The sequence below is a fragment of the Danio rerio genome, chromosome 22 (assembly GCF_049306965.1).
Source record: "Danio rerio strain Tuebingen ecotype United States chromosome 22, GRCz12tu, whole genome shotgun sequence".
In the NCBI taxonomy this organism is placed as follows: domain Eukaryota; kingdom Metazoa; phylum Chordata; class Actinopteri; order Cypriniformes; family Danionidae; genus Danio; species Danio rerio.
The window spans coordinates 31,777,501-31,791,767 of NC_133197.1; the positions used below are offsets into that span (position 1 = coordinate 31,777,501).

Sequence of the window (14,267 nt, forward strand, 5' to 3'; positions counted from 1 at the left end):
ATGTCTTTTAGCCAACTTTCTATACTTTGTGTACACACATTTTTCCAATTTATAGAAATATTCTGTTTAGCTTGAAGAATACATACATTAATAAATATACATTCAGTTTTATTCATCTTGATTTCCTCAGGGTATAAATAAAAAAAAATAATTTGAAAAAAAAAAACAGAGGTGAGAGAGGAATATTCACACAAAGTATCTTCACTATCTTCCCTTTCACTTCTTTCCAAAAACGTCTAATTTTCCCACACTCTCTAATCCAATGATATTATGTACCAGATTTAGAACAACTCTAATGAATGGTTTACTGGTTTACTCTACTGTAGTCTCAGATATACTTTCCAAAGTCATGGTAGGTTTATTATAACTTTAACCTCATCTGTTAATAGTGAATTTTAGGTTGTTGTGGATAAAAGCATCTGTCAAACCCTTAAATATAGACCATTTCAATGTAGTCATGCCATTGGCCCATGAACATTTCCTGCTTGTCATCAAACTATTTCATAACTGTATGAAGAGCCAATTTAATCATAACTCAATCTTAATCATAACATCATTTATCAATATGGGGATCGCTTTTGGATTCTTGCTATAGAAATTAAAAATGTAAAACAGGAAAAATGTTGGGACCATTGTTTTCATTTACACCCCTCAAATCGGTCTATAGAAATTAATCTCTATAATCAGAACATAAGTGCATCAGGTAAACCTATTGAATTTTACCTCCACTTTGTCCCTGGCGTCTTGTTGGGCATCCCGCAGTTGTCTAGATTTATCTCCACAGGTCTCCCTTTTAGAAGACAACTAGAAGGAGGAAATGACATCATCGTTGCGTTATAATGTTGCTATAAACACATCAGTGCAGACGCATTATACAGTGTCGAATGCAGATTTATTTACTGTTATGACTGAATTAGACTGGAGAAGCTGATGACAAGTGAGAGTTAGCACATGTACCTCGTCCAGTTTGGCGCGGGTCTCGTTGAGCTCCTGGTTGTATATGGTGTACTCCAGCGCTCTCCTCATTTTGTCCCATTTCTGATACTGCGCCAGTTCCTCTTTCTCATCCTCTAGAGTGTGCAGACGCTCCTCGATGTACTTTAGCAGCTCATTAATCTTCTCTCGCTTTCCCTCTGCATACACACACAGAAGCACATGAGGAGGAACTGAATGTCACGACTATAAAAATATCAGTGAGGCTTTTGCTGCACCGTCTTTTGTCATTTATCACAAAGACTTGGTTTTAAAAATGTATACATACAGCAGGGAATACAAGTATTGAACAAAGTCATGTTTTTCCCTGGGAATATTATTTCTAAAGGAGCTGTTGACATAAAATTTAACCAGATTTTGGTAAAAAACCAAAACAATGCAAACATAAAAATAAAAGAAAACAAATCTGAAAAATTGGTTGTGTTTAATAACAATTGGATGACACAAGGAGAAAGCTGAACTATTGAAATGTATTTAATACTTTACATAAAATACTTTTTTTTGGTGATGGCAGCTTAAAGACACCTCTCTTCTAGAGAATGAAGTCGCATAAATCGCTCAGGTAATCACAGATCACAACAGTTCTGTGTTATGTGGGTCTCGTCTACCAAATCTGATTTTTTGTTTGTTTTTTCTATTGGATTCAGCTAAGGTGATTGGCAGGGCCATTCTACAGCTTGATTTTCTTTCTCTGAAAGCATTTGAAAGATTCCTTGGCTGCGTTTTGGATCATTGTCTTGCTGAAATGTTTACTCTGGTTTCATCTTCATCATGCTGCTATTGTAGATGTTGGACAGAAGCAGCCGATATTCATTTACAACATCAAGGGCAGATGGTTGCTGAAAAACTCCTGAGAGATTTCAGCTGCTGTCTGGGTTTTCACTGCCTTTCTACACCTCCCTTTCTTCATGAGTTTAACACTTTTTCCCTGCGTCATTTCATTTGATTAAACATAACCTTATTTGCAAACTAATTAGATTTATGTTCAGTGCATTTATTGATTTCTTTGGTTGTCACCAACATCTCGGGAAAATTTCAAGTAAACACCACCTTTAGAAAAAGGTTTTCTGAGAAAAATGGTGACGTGTTCAATACTTATTTGTTCCATCAGACAACTCGCTTTGATATGGAACGTTTGCTAGACACATGCCAAAACAAATAACACAACATTTAAGATACCCGAGTAGTCTGATACTAAAATGAAGAAGTCTCAGGAGCTGGTTATAATTCTGAACTTGTTAAAAGCAGTCTGTATAATGCAGCATTCACACTAGCAGTGACTTTTCAGCTGTCGAATTTGGATGTTTCCACCTTCAGATTACTTAGATAATGTTTATAAAGATATTGACAAAGCGAATAAGTGTACGTGCTGCTGAAGATAAACTCAGTTTAAAGACAACACTTAATAGAAATGGAATAAGTACATGAAATGCTTAATTACAAAGATGAACAATAGAAAAAGTGTGTTATTTATCTCCAGCTAACGCAGGTCTGTGTAGGTCTACAGCACGGAGAGTACAACGGGATGCTGCAGGAGCTAAGAGAGGATCATTTGAGCTCTCCTGATGCTTGTATTGGCTGTCGCTCACAAAAGTATCTCTTCATTTGCATAAAGTAAAAGGATTTTCAACTTTGTCATGTTGACCATATCAGTCACCAACAGTTGAGGTTGTGTACTAGAGGTCGACTGCTCTCTATTGAAATGAACAGCCGTTTGTCGCTTTGTAGCTGATTGTCATTTGTAGTGTGAATAAGGCATAAGAGTTTCTAATAAGTTCCAGGTTTGCTGTGTTTGTTTTTAAGGCTGCACTGTGATTGCATAGCAAAAATAAGTACTATTATTATAATTGAAAACTTCAGTTTATGTTCAGTTATTTCACTTCAATGGCAATGATAAGAGCCTATAGTTTTTCAATGTAAATACATGCTTGACGAATGGGTGTGATCGTTATGTTCTCATCTTTAGAAGCGCCACGCAGGTAAGCACTAGAGTTGTGAACCTACATTGGTCTCACGGTTCGGTTACAATTATCATGCCATCGATTCGGTTCAATTCAATATCTCGTTGCATCACAATGCATTAACAATGCTTTCCATATACAGTTTATATTTTCTTCAGAGCACAACAATTCACTTTATTTTTATATATTATTTGTAATACAACTCAACAGAAATGGCTGCGATTTGCTGTAATGTTCTGGCGCTGTTCACCGAGGAGTGAAATTGATAAACGGCAACAGCGATCACAGCTTATCCATAATAGACGCGGAGGAGAAAACTCACTCTGCAGACACGCTCTCGTCAGTATTTAGAAGTATCACTGTAACAGCAGAGAGGAGAGGAAACACGCAGTGAAATGGTGCAGTTTCTGAGTTAAGTAATTAGAGCGTTTTAAATACTACTGCTTGCCTCACTGGGCATACTACCGCAACAAATAGCACATATAAGATAAATAACACCAGTACATATTAACCGGTTATAATAATTTTATTATATAATTATTTTATTATACAATTATTTTTAATTTTAAATTGTGCACCGAAGAAACAATTAATTTTGACACCCTAGTCAGCACCATATAAAGCTGAAAAAACTTCGCCTTTTACACACAGCGCAGCACATCACTGTCAGATCCACATCAGTGGACCAATCAAAAAAGCTCAGAGGCGAGGCAACCGTTGCAAGTGTCTGTTTACAGTTCTGTGGCTGTGTTTGGATACCCTTATGTTTTATAATGTGCTTTTTTTTTTTTAAGACGGTGTGAATGAGCTTTAATTTCTTCATTCTAAAATGTTTAAACATTAAGCTTATTTTTATAAGTCTGCACAGAAATCCCTAAAATTTTCTTTTGAAGACAGCTGGAACATACTTAATTCCCAAATGCACATGAAGCAGTCCAAATTCAGAGCAGATTGCTTTTAAGTTTAACTGAAGCAGCATTTTATTTGAACTAAGCTATTGTGGTGAGTTTTTGTGAGAGGAGCATGTAAGAAAACAGCTCTGAGCTTCACTATGAAAGATGGAGCACACATATTTATGTATTTATAAAGATTTACTTTTGGTGTTTATCTTTTACTGTTGTAGGCCAGTATTTTATAATTAATGGATTTTAGTATGTCATTATTAAAAAAAACTAAAAACATCAACAGCAAATATTTTGCCGGTTATTCAAATTAGCTGTTTACTAGTAGTTTTGGAGAGATATTAATACGTTTCCCAATATTTCTAACTAATACGTGATAATGGTGCATTTAATTTAAAACACACAAGTGAAGGATTTACCTGTTTCCTTCATAAGCGAGATACTCTCCTCCTTGCGCTCATCATAGACTCTGGTTCCGGCCACTTCTCGGAGCAGCTTCAGACGCTGAGAGTCGGGCGCCGTAGCCATCTGGTTGATCTATTTTCACATTGGAGACAATACAAAGAGTCATCTAGATTGTGTAGCATTAGCTCTACTTAAAAGAGATAAGTCACTTCAAAAAATTTAAAGTCTATTATCATTTACTCTCCCTCAATTGGTTCCAAATCTGTTTAAATTTTTCTTCTGTTGATACTCTTGTTTCTTATGTTGGATACCGACTACTGTTGAAGTCCATAGAATTTTTGGGCTCTGTTTTGACGATCCATGCGCAAAGTGCAGGGCGCAATCCCATTTAGGGCGTGTCTGAATCTACTTTTGCTAATATAAGGATGGAAAAATCCGCTTTGCGCCGTGGCGCATGGTCTAGAAGGGTTGAGCTTATTTTCTTAATGAGTTATAGGTGTGTTTTGAAAATAAACCAATCAGAGTCTCATCTCCCATTCCCTTTAGGAGCCAGTTGCGTCATGCAACTGATTGCGATCACGCAACTGCATTTGATATTTACATGACGACTATGTAAGTTGAAAAATTGAGCGTTTCACGAGCAAGAAAACAGTTAAACAGAGCATCTACAGCATGAGAATGAGAGTTAAGGCCTCTCATCATCTACTTTCACTTTCGCTCTCGTGGATAGGAAAACCTTGTACGCACAGACATCAATTAGCCTATAAATAATTAATTTCAATTGTTACGCGCAAAAATTTGCTTCAAAACTATTTCTAAATTCAGTTCTAATTTCTAGCAAAGGAATAAATGAACAATATTAACGAAGTGTGCTCAAAAAACCTGAGTTATATCCAGATACACATGCTGTGCCCCATTTGGTCTAAAACCTGACAGGTGGGCAAATCTAAGCTTGTTTTTAATAAAACAAATATTAATATGCATTGAATAAATAATACTGCTAATAATAATAAAATTATCAAAAGCAAATTGTTATGAATGAACTGAAAAACCCCAGAGATGAAGAAGGCATGAAAGTATGGTTTTTATATTTATGTAGGCTAGAAAATAATATGTTTTGTGATATTTTTAACCTTTATATTCATATCCTATACATATATCCTTATTATATCCTTAATATTTTAATTCTTTTTCATTTGTAAAGATATTTGGGTATTGCTCTACATCTTGTGTGTATTAAGCAGTGTGTAAGCGAGGCGCACAACTAATGCGCTCTGCGCTGGTCAATAGTCCGGCTTTATTCTTGTCTATTGAAAAATCTATTATAGTTTCTCAAAATAGCAACACGCCAGTAATGCGCCTCAACAAGCCTTCCTTTTTAGACCAGAACGCCTATGGGCACACATATGAGTGCAAATGCATTTGCTATTTAAACAACGTGGCGCAAAACGTCAAAACGAAACTAGCAAACAACAATTGCATCGCGCCTTGCACCACATTGCGCCGGGTGTATGATAGGGCCCTTTTTCTTACTATTAAAATCAATAGCTACTCTTTCCAACATTCTTTAAAATAACTTGTTTTGTGCTCAACAGACGAAAGAAACTGAAAAAAGGTTTAGAACCAATTGAGAGAGAGCAAAAGATGAGTAATAGTGCTGATGACTTAAAAACATGGTTACAGCTGCATTTTACGTTTATAATTGTCAAAAAAACCTCAACCAAATCGAGGGACACAAGCATACCTTTCCTTGCTTGACAATGTAGTAAGGGTTACTGCGGGAGAATCCAGCACTCTCTAAAAGGTTCATCACGTCGTTTTTACTACAACACACAGGATACAATTCATTTAATAACAGCTCTAAGTGTTAGCAAACACGTTGCATGAACTACACTTACGTGACCATCTTTTTGTCCAAGAAGTACTGGTCTTTCTTGGCTCCAATGACACGGCGCAGTGACACTTCCTCTTTGTCAATCTAAAAAAAATAAAGACGAGGTCACGATAAGGCTTCAGGTCATGTTTAGTGCACTTATGATCATTTTAGGACAAATTTCTTACTGGAAGTCTGTTGTCAGAGTTGTCGAATATGATTTCCACGAAGGCTGAAATGACTCGAGGACCAGTGCCTTCCTAAAAATAAGATGACAGGGATTGGTTCCGTATGGTAGTGACAATGATTTTACATATAAATGTTGCTATTAGAGCTGCACAGTATTGGAACATTCTAATATTGGGATAAGTTCTTATTCTGCGATATGAATACAATTTCACTAGAGGAGTTTAAATAGACTGGGATGATTCTGTAGGGCAGTGCATCTGCATTAAATATAATAAACAATCTACAAGCACAGTAAAATTTTGCAAAGAAAAAGACACTAATTAAATAAACAGCGTTTGATTGTTTTCTGAGGAGTTGAACTGTATTCAGGTATACAGTAATTTAATAGTCAATTGTAAAATAATACTGCAAAGTCTTTGTTTAATAAACAATTTAATCAAATTGATTATTGTTAATTTGTCAAAGATACAAACAGCACCATCTCTAATGCCAGAATGCTTTTAAACCCCTCGCATTTACAGGCCAAAACAAACATTTGCAAAATGATAAACTAGAGTTCAGACTCAACACTGTATATACTCGCAATGTGACTATTGCCAATGATCACACTGCGAAATCAATGCTTAAACATTATATTATCCAGCCCTGGTTGCTATGAAACTATCACACATTACAACAGCAGATTTCTACAGCACATTGCTCATCTGTGTGAATGGAAATGGACAAAACTGTCAAATTATCACATGCCCAATTAAATAAGGGAGTGGGGTTTTATGTATTGTTTTTTTTATTATTATTTATTAAGACTACTAAACTGAAATAATGAATTAAAACTGTTTATGTTATTACAGCAAGTTATAAAGAAAATATTTCTTACTTTCATTTAGTTTATTTATTTATTTATTTGTTGTAATGCCATGTATAGCATTGGCTATATACATGACAAAACCTATACTAAATATACAATATACAACATACAATCACATCAGTATCTTAACAACATTAATTGTACAAAAAAAAAACATACAAATAGCAACACTGAGGAGTCGTATACAATCTTTAAGTTAAAAATGTTAAATTCCTCCAGAAGACACCTTTTTAAATATTTCCCCCTAAATTATTTCCTGAATAAAAATGTTATATGCTATAATATTCTTACACAAGTGGCTAATAGGTTTTTCTTCCTCTTTCAATAAATACGAGTTTGTTAGTCTTGATTTTCCAATTCTACATCTCGTACGTACAACCTGACCATTCAAAATGGTAATTATTTCTTTCATTTTGTTTATGACACCTAAAACAACAGATTTAAAAACAAAACCTAATTAGAATACAAAAACAATAATATTAAGTTCAACCAATTATGAAAACCTCCCAAAATATTTAAAACAATGCAGAAAATGTTTAATACATAAATAAGATCAGCGTTGATAGCCTAGTGGCCATCGTGTCAGGTGTCCTGATTTTGAGTCCTGGTTTGCGAACCTTTGCCGATCACTAACTTCACTTTCTGTCAATATATCTACTATCTTGTCATAATAAAGGCAAAAAATCCCCAAATAATAATTTTATTTTTAACCTATTGCAAACATTTTAACTATTTTAAAAATGTATAAAAATGACAATAATATCTCATTCATTCATTTATTAATTTTCCTTCGGTTTAGTCCCTTTATTCATCAGGAGTTACCACAGTGGAACGAACCAACAACTTTTCCAGCACGTTTTACACAGTGGATGCCCTTCCGGCTGCAACCCGGTACTGGGAAACACCCATACACTCTCACATTCACACACATACACTAAGGCCAATTTAGTTAATTCAATTCAATAGTGCATGTATTTGGACCCAGAGGAAACCCACAAGAACAAGGAGAGAACATGCAAACTCCACACAGAAATGCCAACTGGCCCAGCCGGGATTCGAAACAGTGACCTTTTTGATGTGAGGTGACAGTGCTAACCATTGAGCCACCACAACACCCCATGATACTAACAATGCTGATGATTCTGGTGGAACATTTTTTAGAACAGCGATGTGCACAGACTAATGATTATGGAGATAATTTTGGTTTTATAATCACAAATTTGTTCAGTGACAACTTGTGACATGCTCCCTATATTGTTTACCATGGTAATTTGAAGAATCTGTCTGAGATCACATGCAAGTATGACTTAAGAGTCAAATAAATAGTGCTAATGTTGTTTTGAACAGTGTTGTACTTTGATAGTCCTTGGCTGCTAATGTGATTTAACTAATTAGAATTTGCAAAGAATACTTTTCTGAAATTATACCATCAGTTAGAAAATCTGAATGTGTGAATATAAAACCAATTTTACCTCAATCAAATTATTTATAATGTATAGTGCAATAATGCAAAATAAAAATTCTCCATTTCAATTTCGTTAGGACTTAAATGCTACAACAGATATGTGTTTAAAAAAAAATAACGAAGAAAAACAAATGGGTGCAACATTACTCACATGAAGCAGAGCCAAACGCTGCTCTGGCCGAAGATGACTGAACTCATCGCTGAGTACAAACTGTATAGCTGAGGAGCGATGAAAATGCTTATTACAGACTATACATCAGCAACATCTGTATTTGCATCTACTTATATTACTTAGATCTAAAAAAAATAAAATAAATACTCTTTACATACCATAAAAGAAGTTACTCTTTCCTGATCCATTTCTGCCGACTGAAAAATAGATAACATTTTAAATTAGACAATTAAAGAGGGGAATAAAATACAATACTGACTGAGTATTTGCAGAACTGCTGTAAATACTTGTCTTATTTAAAATGTGGAAGAGTTTTACCGATGACATTGTGTTTTGAGCTGAAGGGATCGACCACAGTTTGATCTCTGTAGCTTCGAAAGCCTTGAATAATGACCTGAAAAACAGATTTCACAATCCATTCATATAGATAACATCAATTCAGTGTAATAATGAAAACATAACCAGTCACAATGCTTTAAATCAAAATATGCTTTCACAAACAACTTGTAACTGACAAAACAAGTATATAACCATGTCAATATAACCTGCCAAAAAGCCTAGAATCAAAATATTATGAAAGCAAAACGTGACTTTATAAACAAAGACATGTAACTAACACTATTTTTGTGACTCACATAACGTTAATTGATAACTAGCATTAGTGACTGACGTTACATAGAATTATTATTTTTAACTAACGTTAAGGTATTAGTTTGCTCACAACTGAACAACGACTGGAGCCAATATTAACAATAATAATAATAAGTGATTTTTAACTACTTAAAAAAGGATTCGGAATAATAGATGGTACTGTTATGTTTAGTGGGATTTGACAGCTAATGCTAAAGCTAATGCTAACTTCAATGAAGGCCATATACTCGCAAAAACTTACAACCGAGCATGCTTAAAATAAACAAAAACTCATTTACACCTTTAAGATGGAAAATAAAGTTGTTAAGTTGCACAATGTACCACGTAAATTATAATTTTGCAAGCAACGCGTGAGTCGCATCTTACCTGTTTAATGTACATGGCGGTTTATGCACAAAACACTCCTCAGAAACCAAATAAATAAAGCTGAATTAAACACCCTCCTCCTCAAAGAGAAGAAGGGCTTTAGTGATAACAAAAAAATCCTGCACACCGGATAAAATTGTTAAATTTTGACTCTTCTGTAGTATCAAATTTTATTTTCCCTCCCCTCACGCAAAAGACATAACAGTCAAAATGGCGACAGAGGCGGGACAAGCGGGCCAGTCTACTTGACTATTTAGGGGAGCCTTGACGTTATTGTTTAAAATAGATGTTCAAACCGGTAGCAGGTGGATCGCAAGTACTTTACGTTATCAAGAAAAAGTAAATATATGTGCTTTAGCCGAATTTTTAATCAACTCTTTGCTTTACGTTAGTTTTATATACATTTCGTCACTGAACGGTTCCCCTTTTTCTGTAAAGATAGTTCAGTCCATCTTGGGCGCCAAGACAGATGCTCTCAATAGAAAAACTTAAGAGGAAAGCTTGCCATGATCATTTATTAATAACAGATCATTGTCCTGGGTTTGATGCGTTCAATTTATTTTTTTTAATCTCTCATTTTATTTATTCGACTCACATAAATGTACTATGTGTCGCACATGTGGTTATAATTCAATGTTTTACTCAGACTAGTTTGTCACACAACAGTAATATTATAAAACATTTATCTTAATTTACATTTTATTATAAAAGTTTTTTTCCTAAAATAATCAAATGGAGGAAACCCAGCAAACATTACATCCCCCAAACGTTCTTATATGACTCCCTTTGGTTCCCATTAGGTTATATTTTGGGGGGAGCCATAAAAGAATGTTCTGGGAATGTGTTCTGTGGGATCTTTTTTGATATCAATCTAAGCATCCTGGTATCCATCTAACTTTTGTAACAACTTTAAAGGAATTGGGAAAGTTTTATGTACAGTTCTGAATAGTTACCTAAGTTCTGAAGAAAAGAAAAAAACGCTTCCAGATTATTCTAGCAACTACAATTTGTCGTCTACAATTATTTAACTTCTTATTAATGAACTGCTCATCTGGGTTCAGAGTGGCGAATAGCAAGTCTGAAGCCTAATAACATTTATATATAAATATTTATATATAAATATTTGAGTCATATCTGAGTCATTATTTTAATCTTACATCACACAAACTTTATTTGCAATTATTTTGCTGTTAATAAATGTGTTGATGGGCAACACTGTGACTCGCTGGTTAGTACTGTCACCTCACAGGTCGCTGGCTCGAGTCCCGGCTGGGTCAGTTCGCATTTCTGTGTGGATTTTGCATGTTCTCCCCTTGTTAGTGAGGGTTTCCTCCGGGTGCTCCGTTTTCTCTCACTGTCCAAAGGCATGCGCCATGTGTGAACTGAATAAACTAAATTGGCTGTAGTGTATAAGTGTGTATGGATGTTTCCCAGTAATGGGTTGCAGTTGGAAGGGCATCCGCTGTGTAAAACATGCTGGATAAGTTGATGGTTCATTTCACTGTGGGACAGGGCCGAAGGAAACTGAACGAATATGTTCATAATACACTTTCTATTTGTTTGACCCAAATTCACCTTTACTTATGTATCACAAGCTAAAATTAATCACATTGTTTTTGTGTGTGTTGTGAAAAATTGCAACTTAAAAGTATATAACCTAAATATACTTCTACAGCATTCGTCACAGCAGAGGTCACTGTTGTGTCTTTTTACATGGCAACTCTCCTTAAACCTTAAAGGCCTGTCTGTCCAGCCTGATCTCACGAGAAAACGTAAGTATTTTAGGTTTTGCCAATTTAGTGGCCAATTCGTACGAATTCAGTAGTAAGAAAATGTACAATTTTAAAAAGGAGGCATGGCACCCAAACCAACCATCAATAGGTGATGAGCAAATTGTACTAAATTGTACGAATTAGATCGTACAAATTGATACAAACTAGCCAATAAATCAAAAAGTTACGAATTGCTGTGAGATAGCGTTGGTCTGTCAGTATGACAATAGGTAGTATTTCCTTTAACAAAAGTGCGTAAATTATTGCTGACTGCACTGGTTTTAAAGTTGAAATGAAAATTTACAATATTTATTTTGCTACTACCACATTGTTGAATTAGCTTCGTTTTTTTAGTAGTCCACTGTTTTGGTAATCTTCAATCAACATCAGACCATTTGGTTCTGCTTTTGGTTTCAGTCACAATATTCTTAATCACGCCCCTCTTAACATTAGTTTGCTATGAGAGAGTGATGTGAAAAAAGAAAGCCCCACCCCCTACTCAAAGTTCTGTTTCAATGTGTTATATGCACAGCTAGTGTTTTCAGCTAACTCTAACCTTCGGGTGCAAGGTTTAAGTGACTAATTTTATAAGGTTCCTTATAAAGCATCAATGCTGTAATGTAATTAAAATACAATCAGTTAAACAGACTAAGGGGTTGATCACACTGAGCACGCTTAATGAGTTATTGAGGCACCTTTTTTGAATGATTTACTAATATCCGTGAGCATTTTGCTCGCTGCTTATGTACCCTGCACACCTCGCGTTTTAACCGCCTGCTGTGCCTCGCATTTTTGACGTTGCAGGCCATGCAGTCACAGTTGAAAAAAGGCAACTATTTGTCACGTCTTTTTCATTCTCCAATCAAATGAAAGCAGAGACTGGTGCCTGAAGTCAGTGTTTGTGTTGTCAAGACAACTATGAAGACTTTATAGATGGAGGAAAGACTTGTGGTAGCTGTTTTAAGTCATCCGTTGCTGTATGACTTTACAAATCTTGAATATCACAATATTATTAAATTTCTAAAATTATATTAACATCAACAGCAACACTCGCGCACAATACCCAGCTGATTCAGTTGTTGCCTAGTGAGTTGCAAGTAAGGAGGATGCGTGAAACTTCCCCGGTTGTGTTCTTGATATCGAGAACGCACCGATGCAGACTTCAGCACCGAACTCGCTCTAGAAATCCCAGAAGTCATTGCGACTGGAGGTAGGTAGCGCAGCATTTTATATAGATTTCTTATTACAGTTCGGAGATATAAATTATTTACCTCAGGAGTTTCCCTAAATGAACCGGTGAAAGTAAACATTACCATGGACATCTTAATAAAGGAGAAAACACATTAAGGTTGTTTTGCTAAAATTTGTATTAAAATCTGTTTTATTTATGTTGTGTAACGTATATTTATAATGTTTTTATGCAGAGTATATATTTTGAAAAGGGGAAAAACAGTAAATCGTTGTTTGATGTAATGTTTAAATAATTTTCCATTTAAACCCCGTGAAGGTCACGTGACCATCAGGAAGAATGCAGCATCTCATTTCATACAGGATACGTTCTCGCAGTCTCCCGAGTTCGTTCTTCCGAGGATACCTGGCAAGACCGATCTCCACAAGAACACAAGTTCGTTCTCTGTGTTCTTGGAATTGAGAAACAGCCACAGTTTATGTCCACAGATATATACACTAGATATCACATACGAGCCCAGAGCATGCGCCAATAGTGCCGCCATATTGGTACAGAGCTCCCAGGACAAATGTCATTCAACCGCACTAGTCAAGATTGAAATCCAGTGTGAAGATGCTAGACTTTAGCACTATGTATGGGTGTAGTAACAATAAACAAAGCACAAAGGCAGAACATTTCATAGGTAAGATTTAATTTACTATATTTTTATCATTTTTGATTTGTTACGAACTTTTGTGCTCAAGTAATGTTATTGATGATAATACAGTAACTTACTGCATTCGCCATAAGGCAAAGCAACACCAAACTCACACTAAATTCTCGATGTAGAAAAGTGATCATTTTAATTTAAAATTATCAATTTCGTAATTTAAATAAATATTTGCACACTGACCAATCAAAAACTTCCAATCATAGTGTATATATATGTGTATATCTGTGGGTCCGTATGGCCACAGTCCTTCACTACACCTTGGTCCTGCATTCATTTCATAGGAGCGCTACCCTGTACCAAGATGGCAGCTCTATTGACGCATTTCTTCCAATAGACAACAACAGCGTATGCAACATATTATGTAAAATATCTATGGTTCATGTCTGTTCTTGCAAAGTATTGCCAGATTCACTTCTTTAAAAAGCGGTTCCTTCTGTTGTGTTTGTCATTGTGTTATGATCTTTTTGCCTGCGTTTTTGACAACTGCTTTTTGGATTTTGGACTGCCTCTTTGTTTGCTTGACTTTGCCTGATTTATGATTAGGATTCTGCCTTTGTTAGATGTACGCTCTTTGTACGCATTTGAATTCATTCCGCCTCCATGTCTTCCTCTACGGCTCCCTCTTGAAATTTAATGCAGTGCTTCTTGTCTGATCTGACACTCACTTAATATCCTACATCAATTAGGCAGTGAAGATTACTTATATTTAAAGAAATCAGATCTTAAACGTGGCGATTTTGTAATGGCGG

General features: G+C 35.4%; 1 protein-coding gene across 1 annotated transcript in view; it reads right to left on the reverse strand.

Annotated features, from left to right (window-relative positions):
• Window positions 1-10,056, reverse strand: part of smc3 (structural maintenance of chromosomes 3) — a 49,725-nt gene extending 39,669 nt beyond the window's left edge. Inside the window, 10 exon segments of the mRNA NM_214689.1 lie at window positions 724-804; window positions 958-1,133; window positions 4,276-4,393; window positions 6,006-6,084; window positions 6,160-6,239; window positions 6,323-6,394; window positions 8,808-8,875; window positions 8,987-9,025; window positions 9,147-9,222; window positions 9,846-10,056. Of these exon segments, the coding sequence (NP_999854.1) occupies window positions 724-804; window positions 958-1,133; window positions 4,276-4,393; window positions 6,006-6,084; window positions 6,160-6,239; window positions 6,323-6,394; window positions 8,808-8,875; window positions 8,987-9,025; window positions 9,147-9,222; window positions 9,846-9,860 (804 nt within the window). The 5' untranslated portion in view covers window positions 9,861-10,056.
• Between the last annotated feature and the right edge of the window lie 4,211 nt (window positions 10,057-14,267).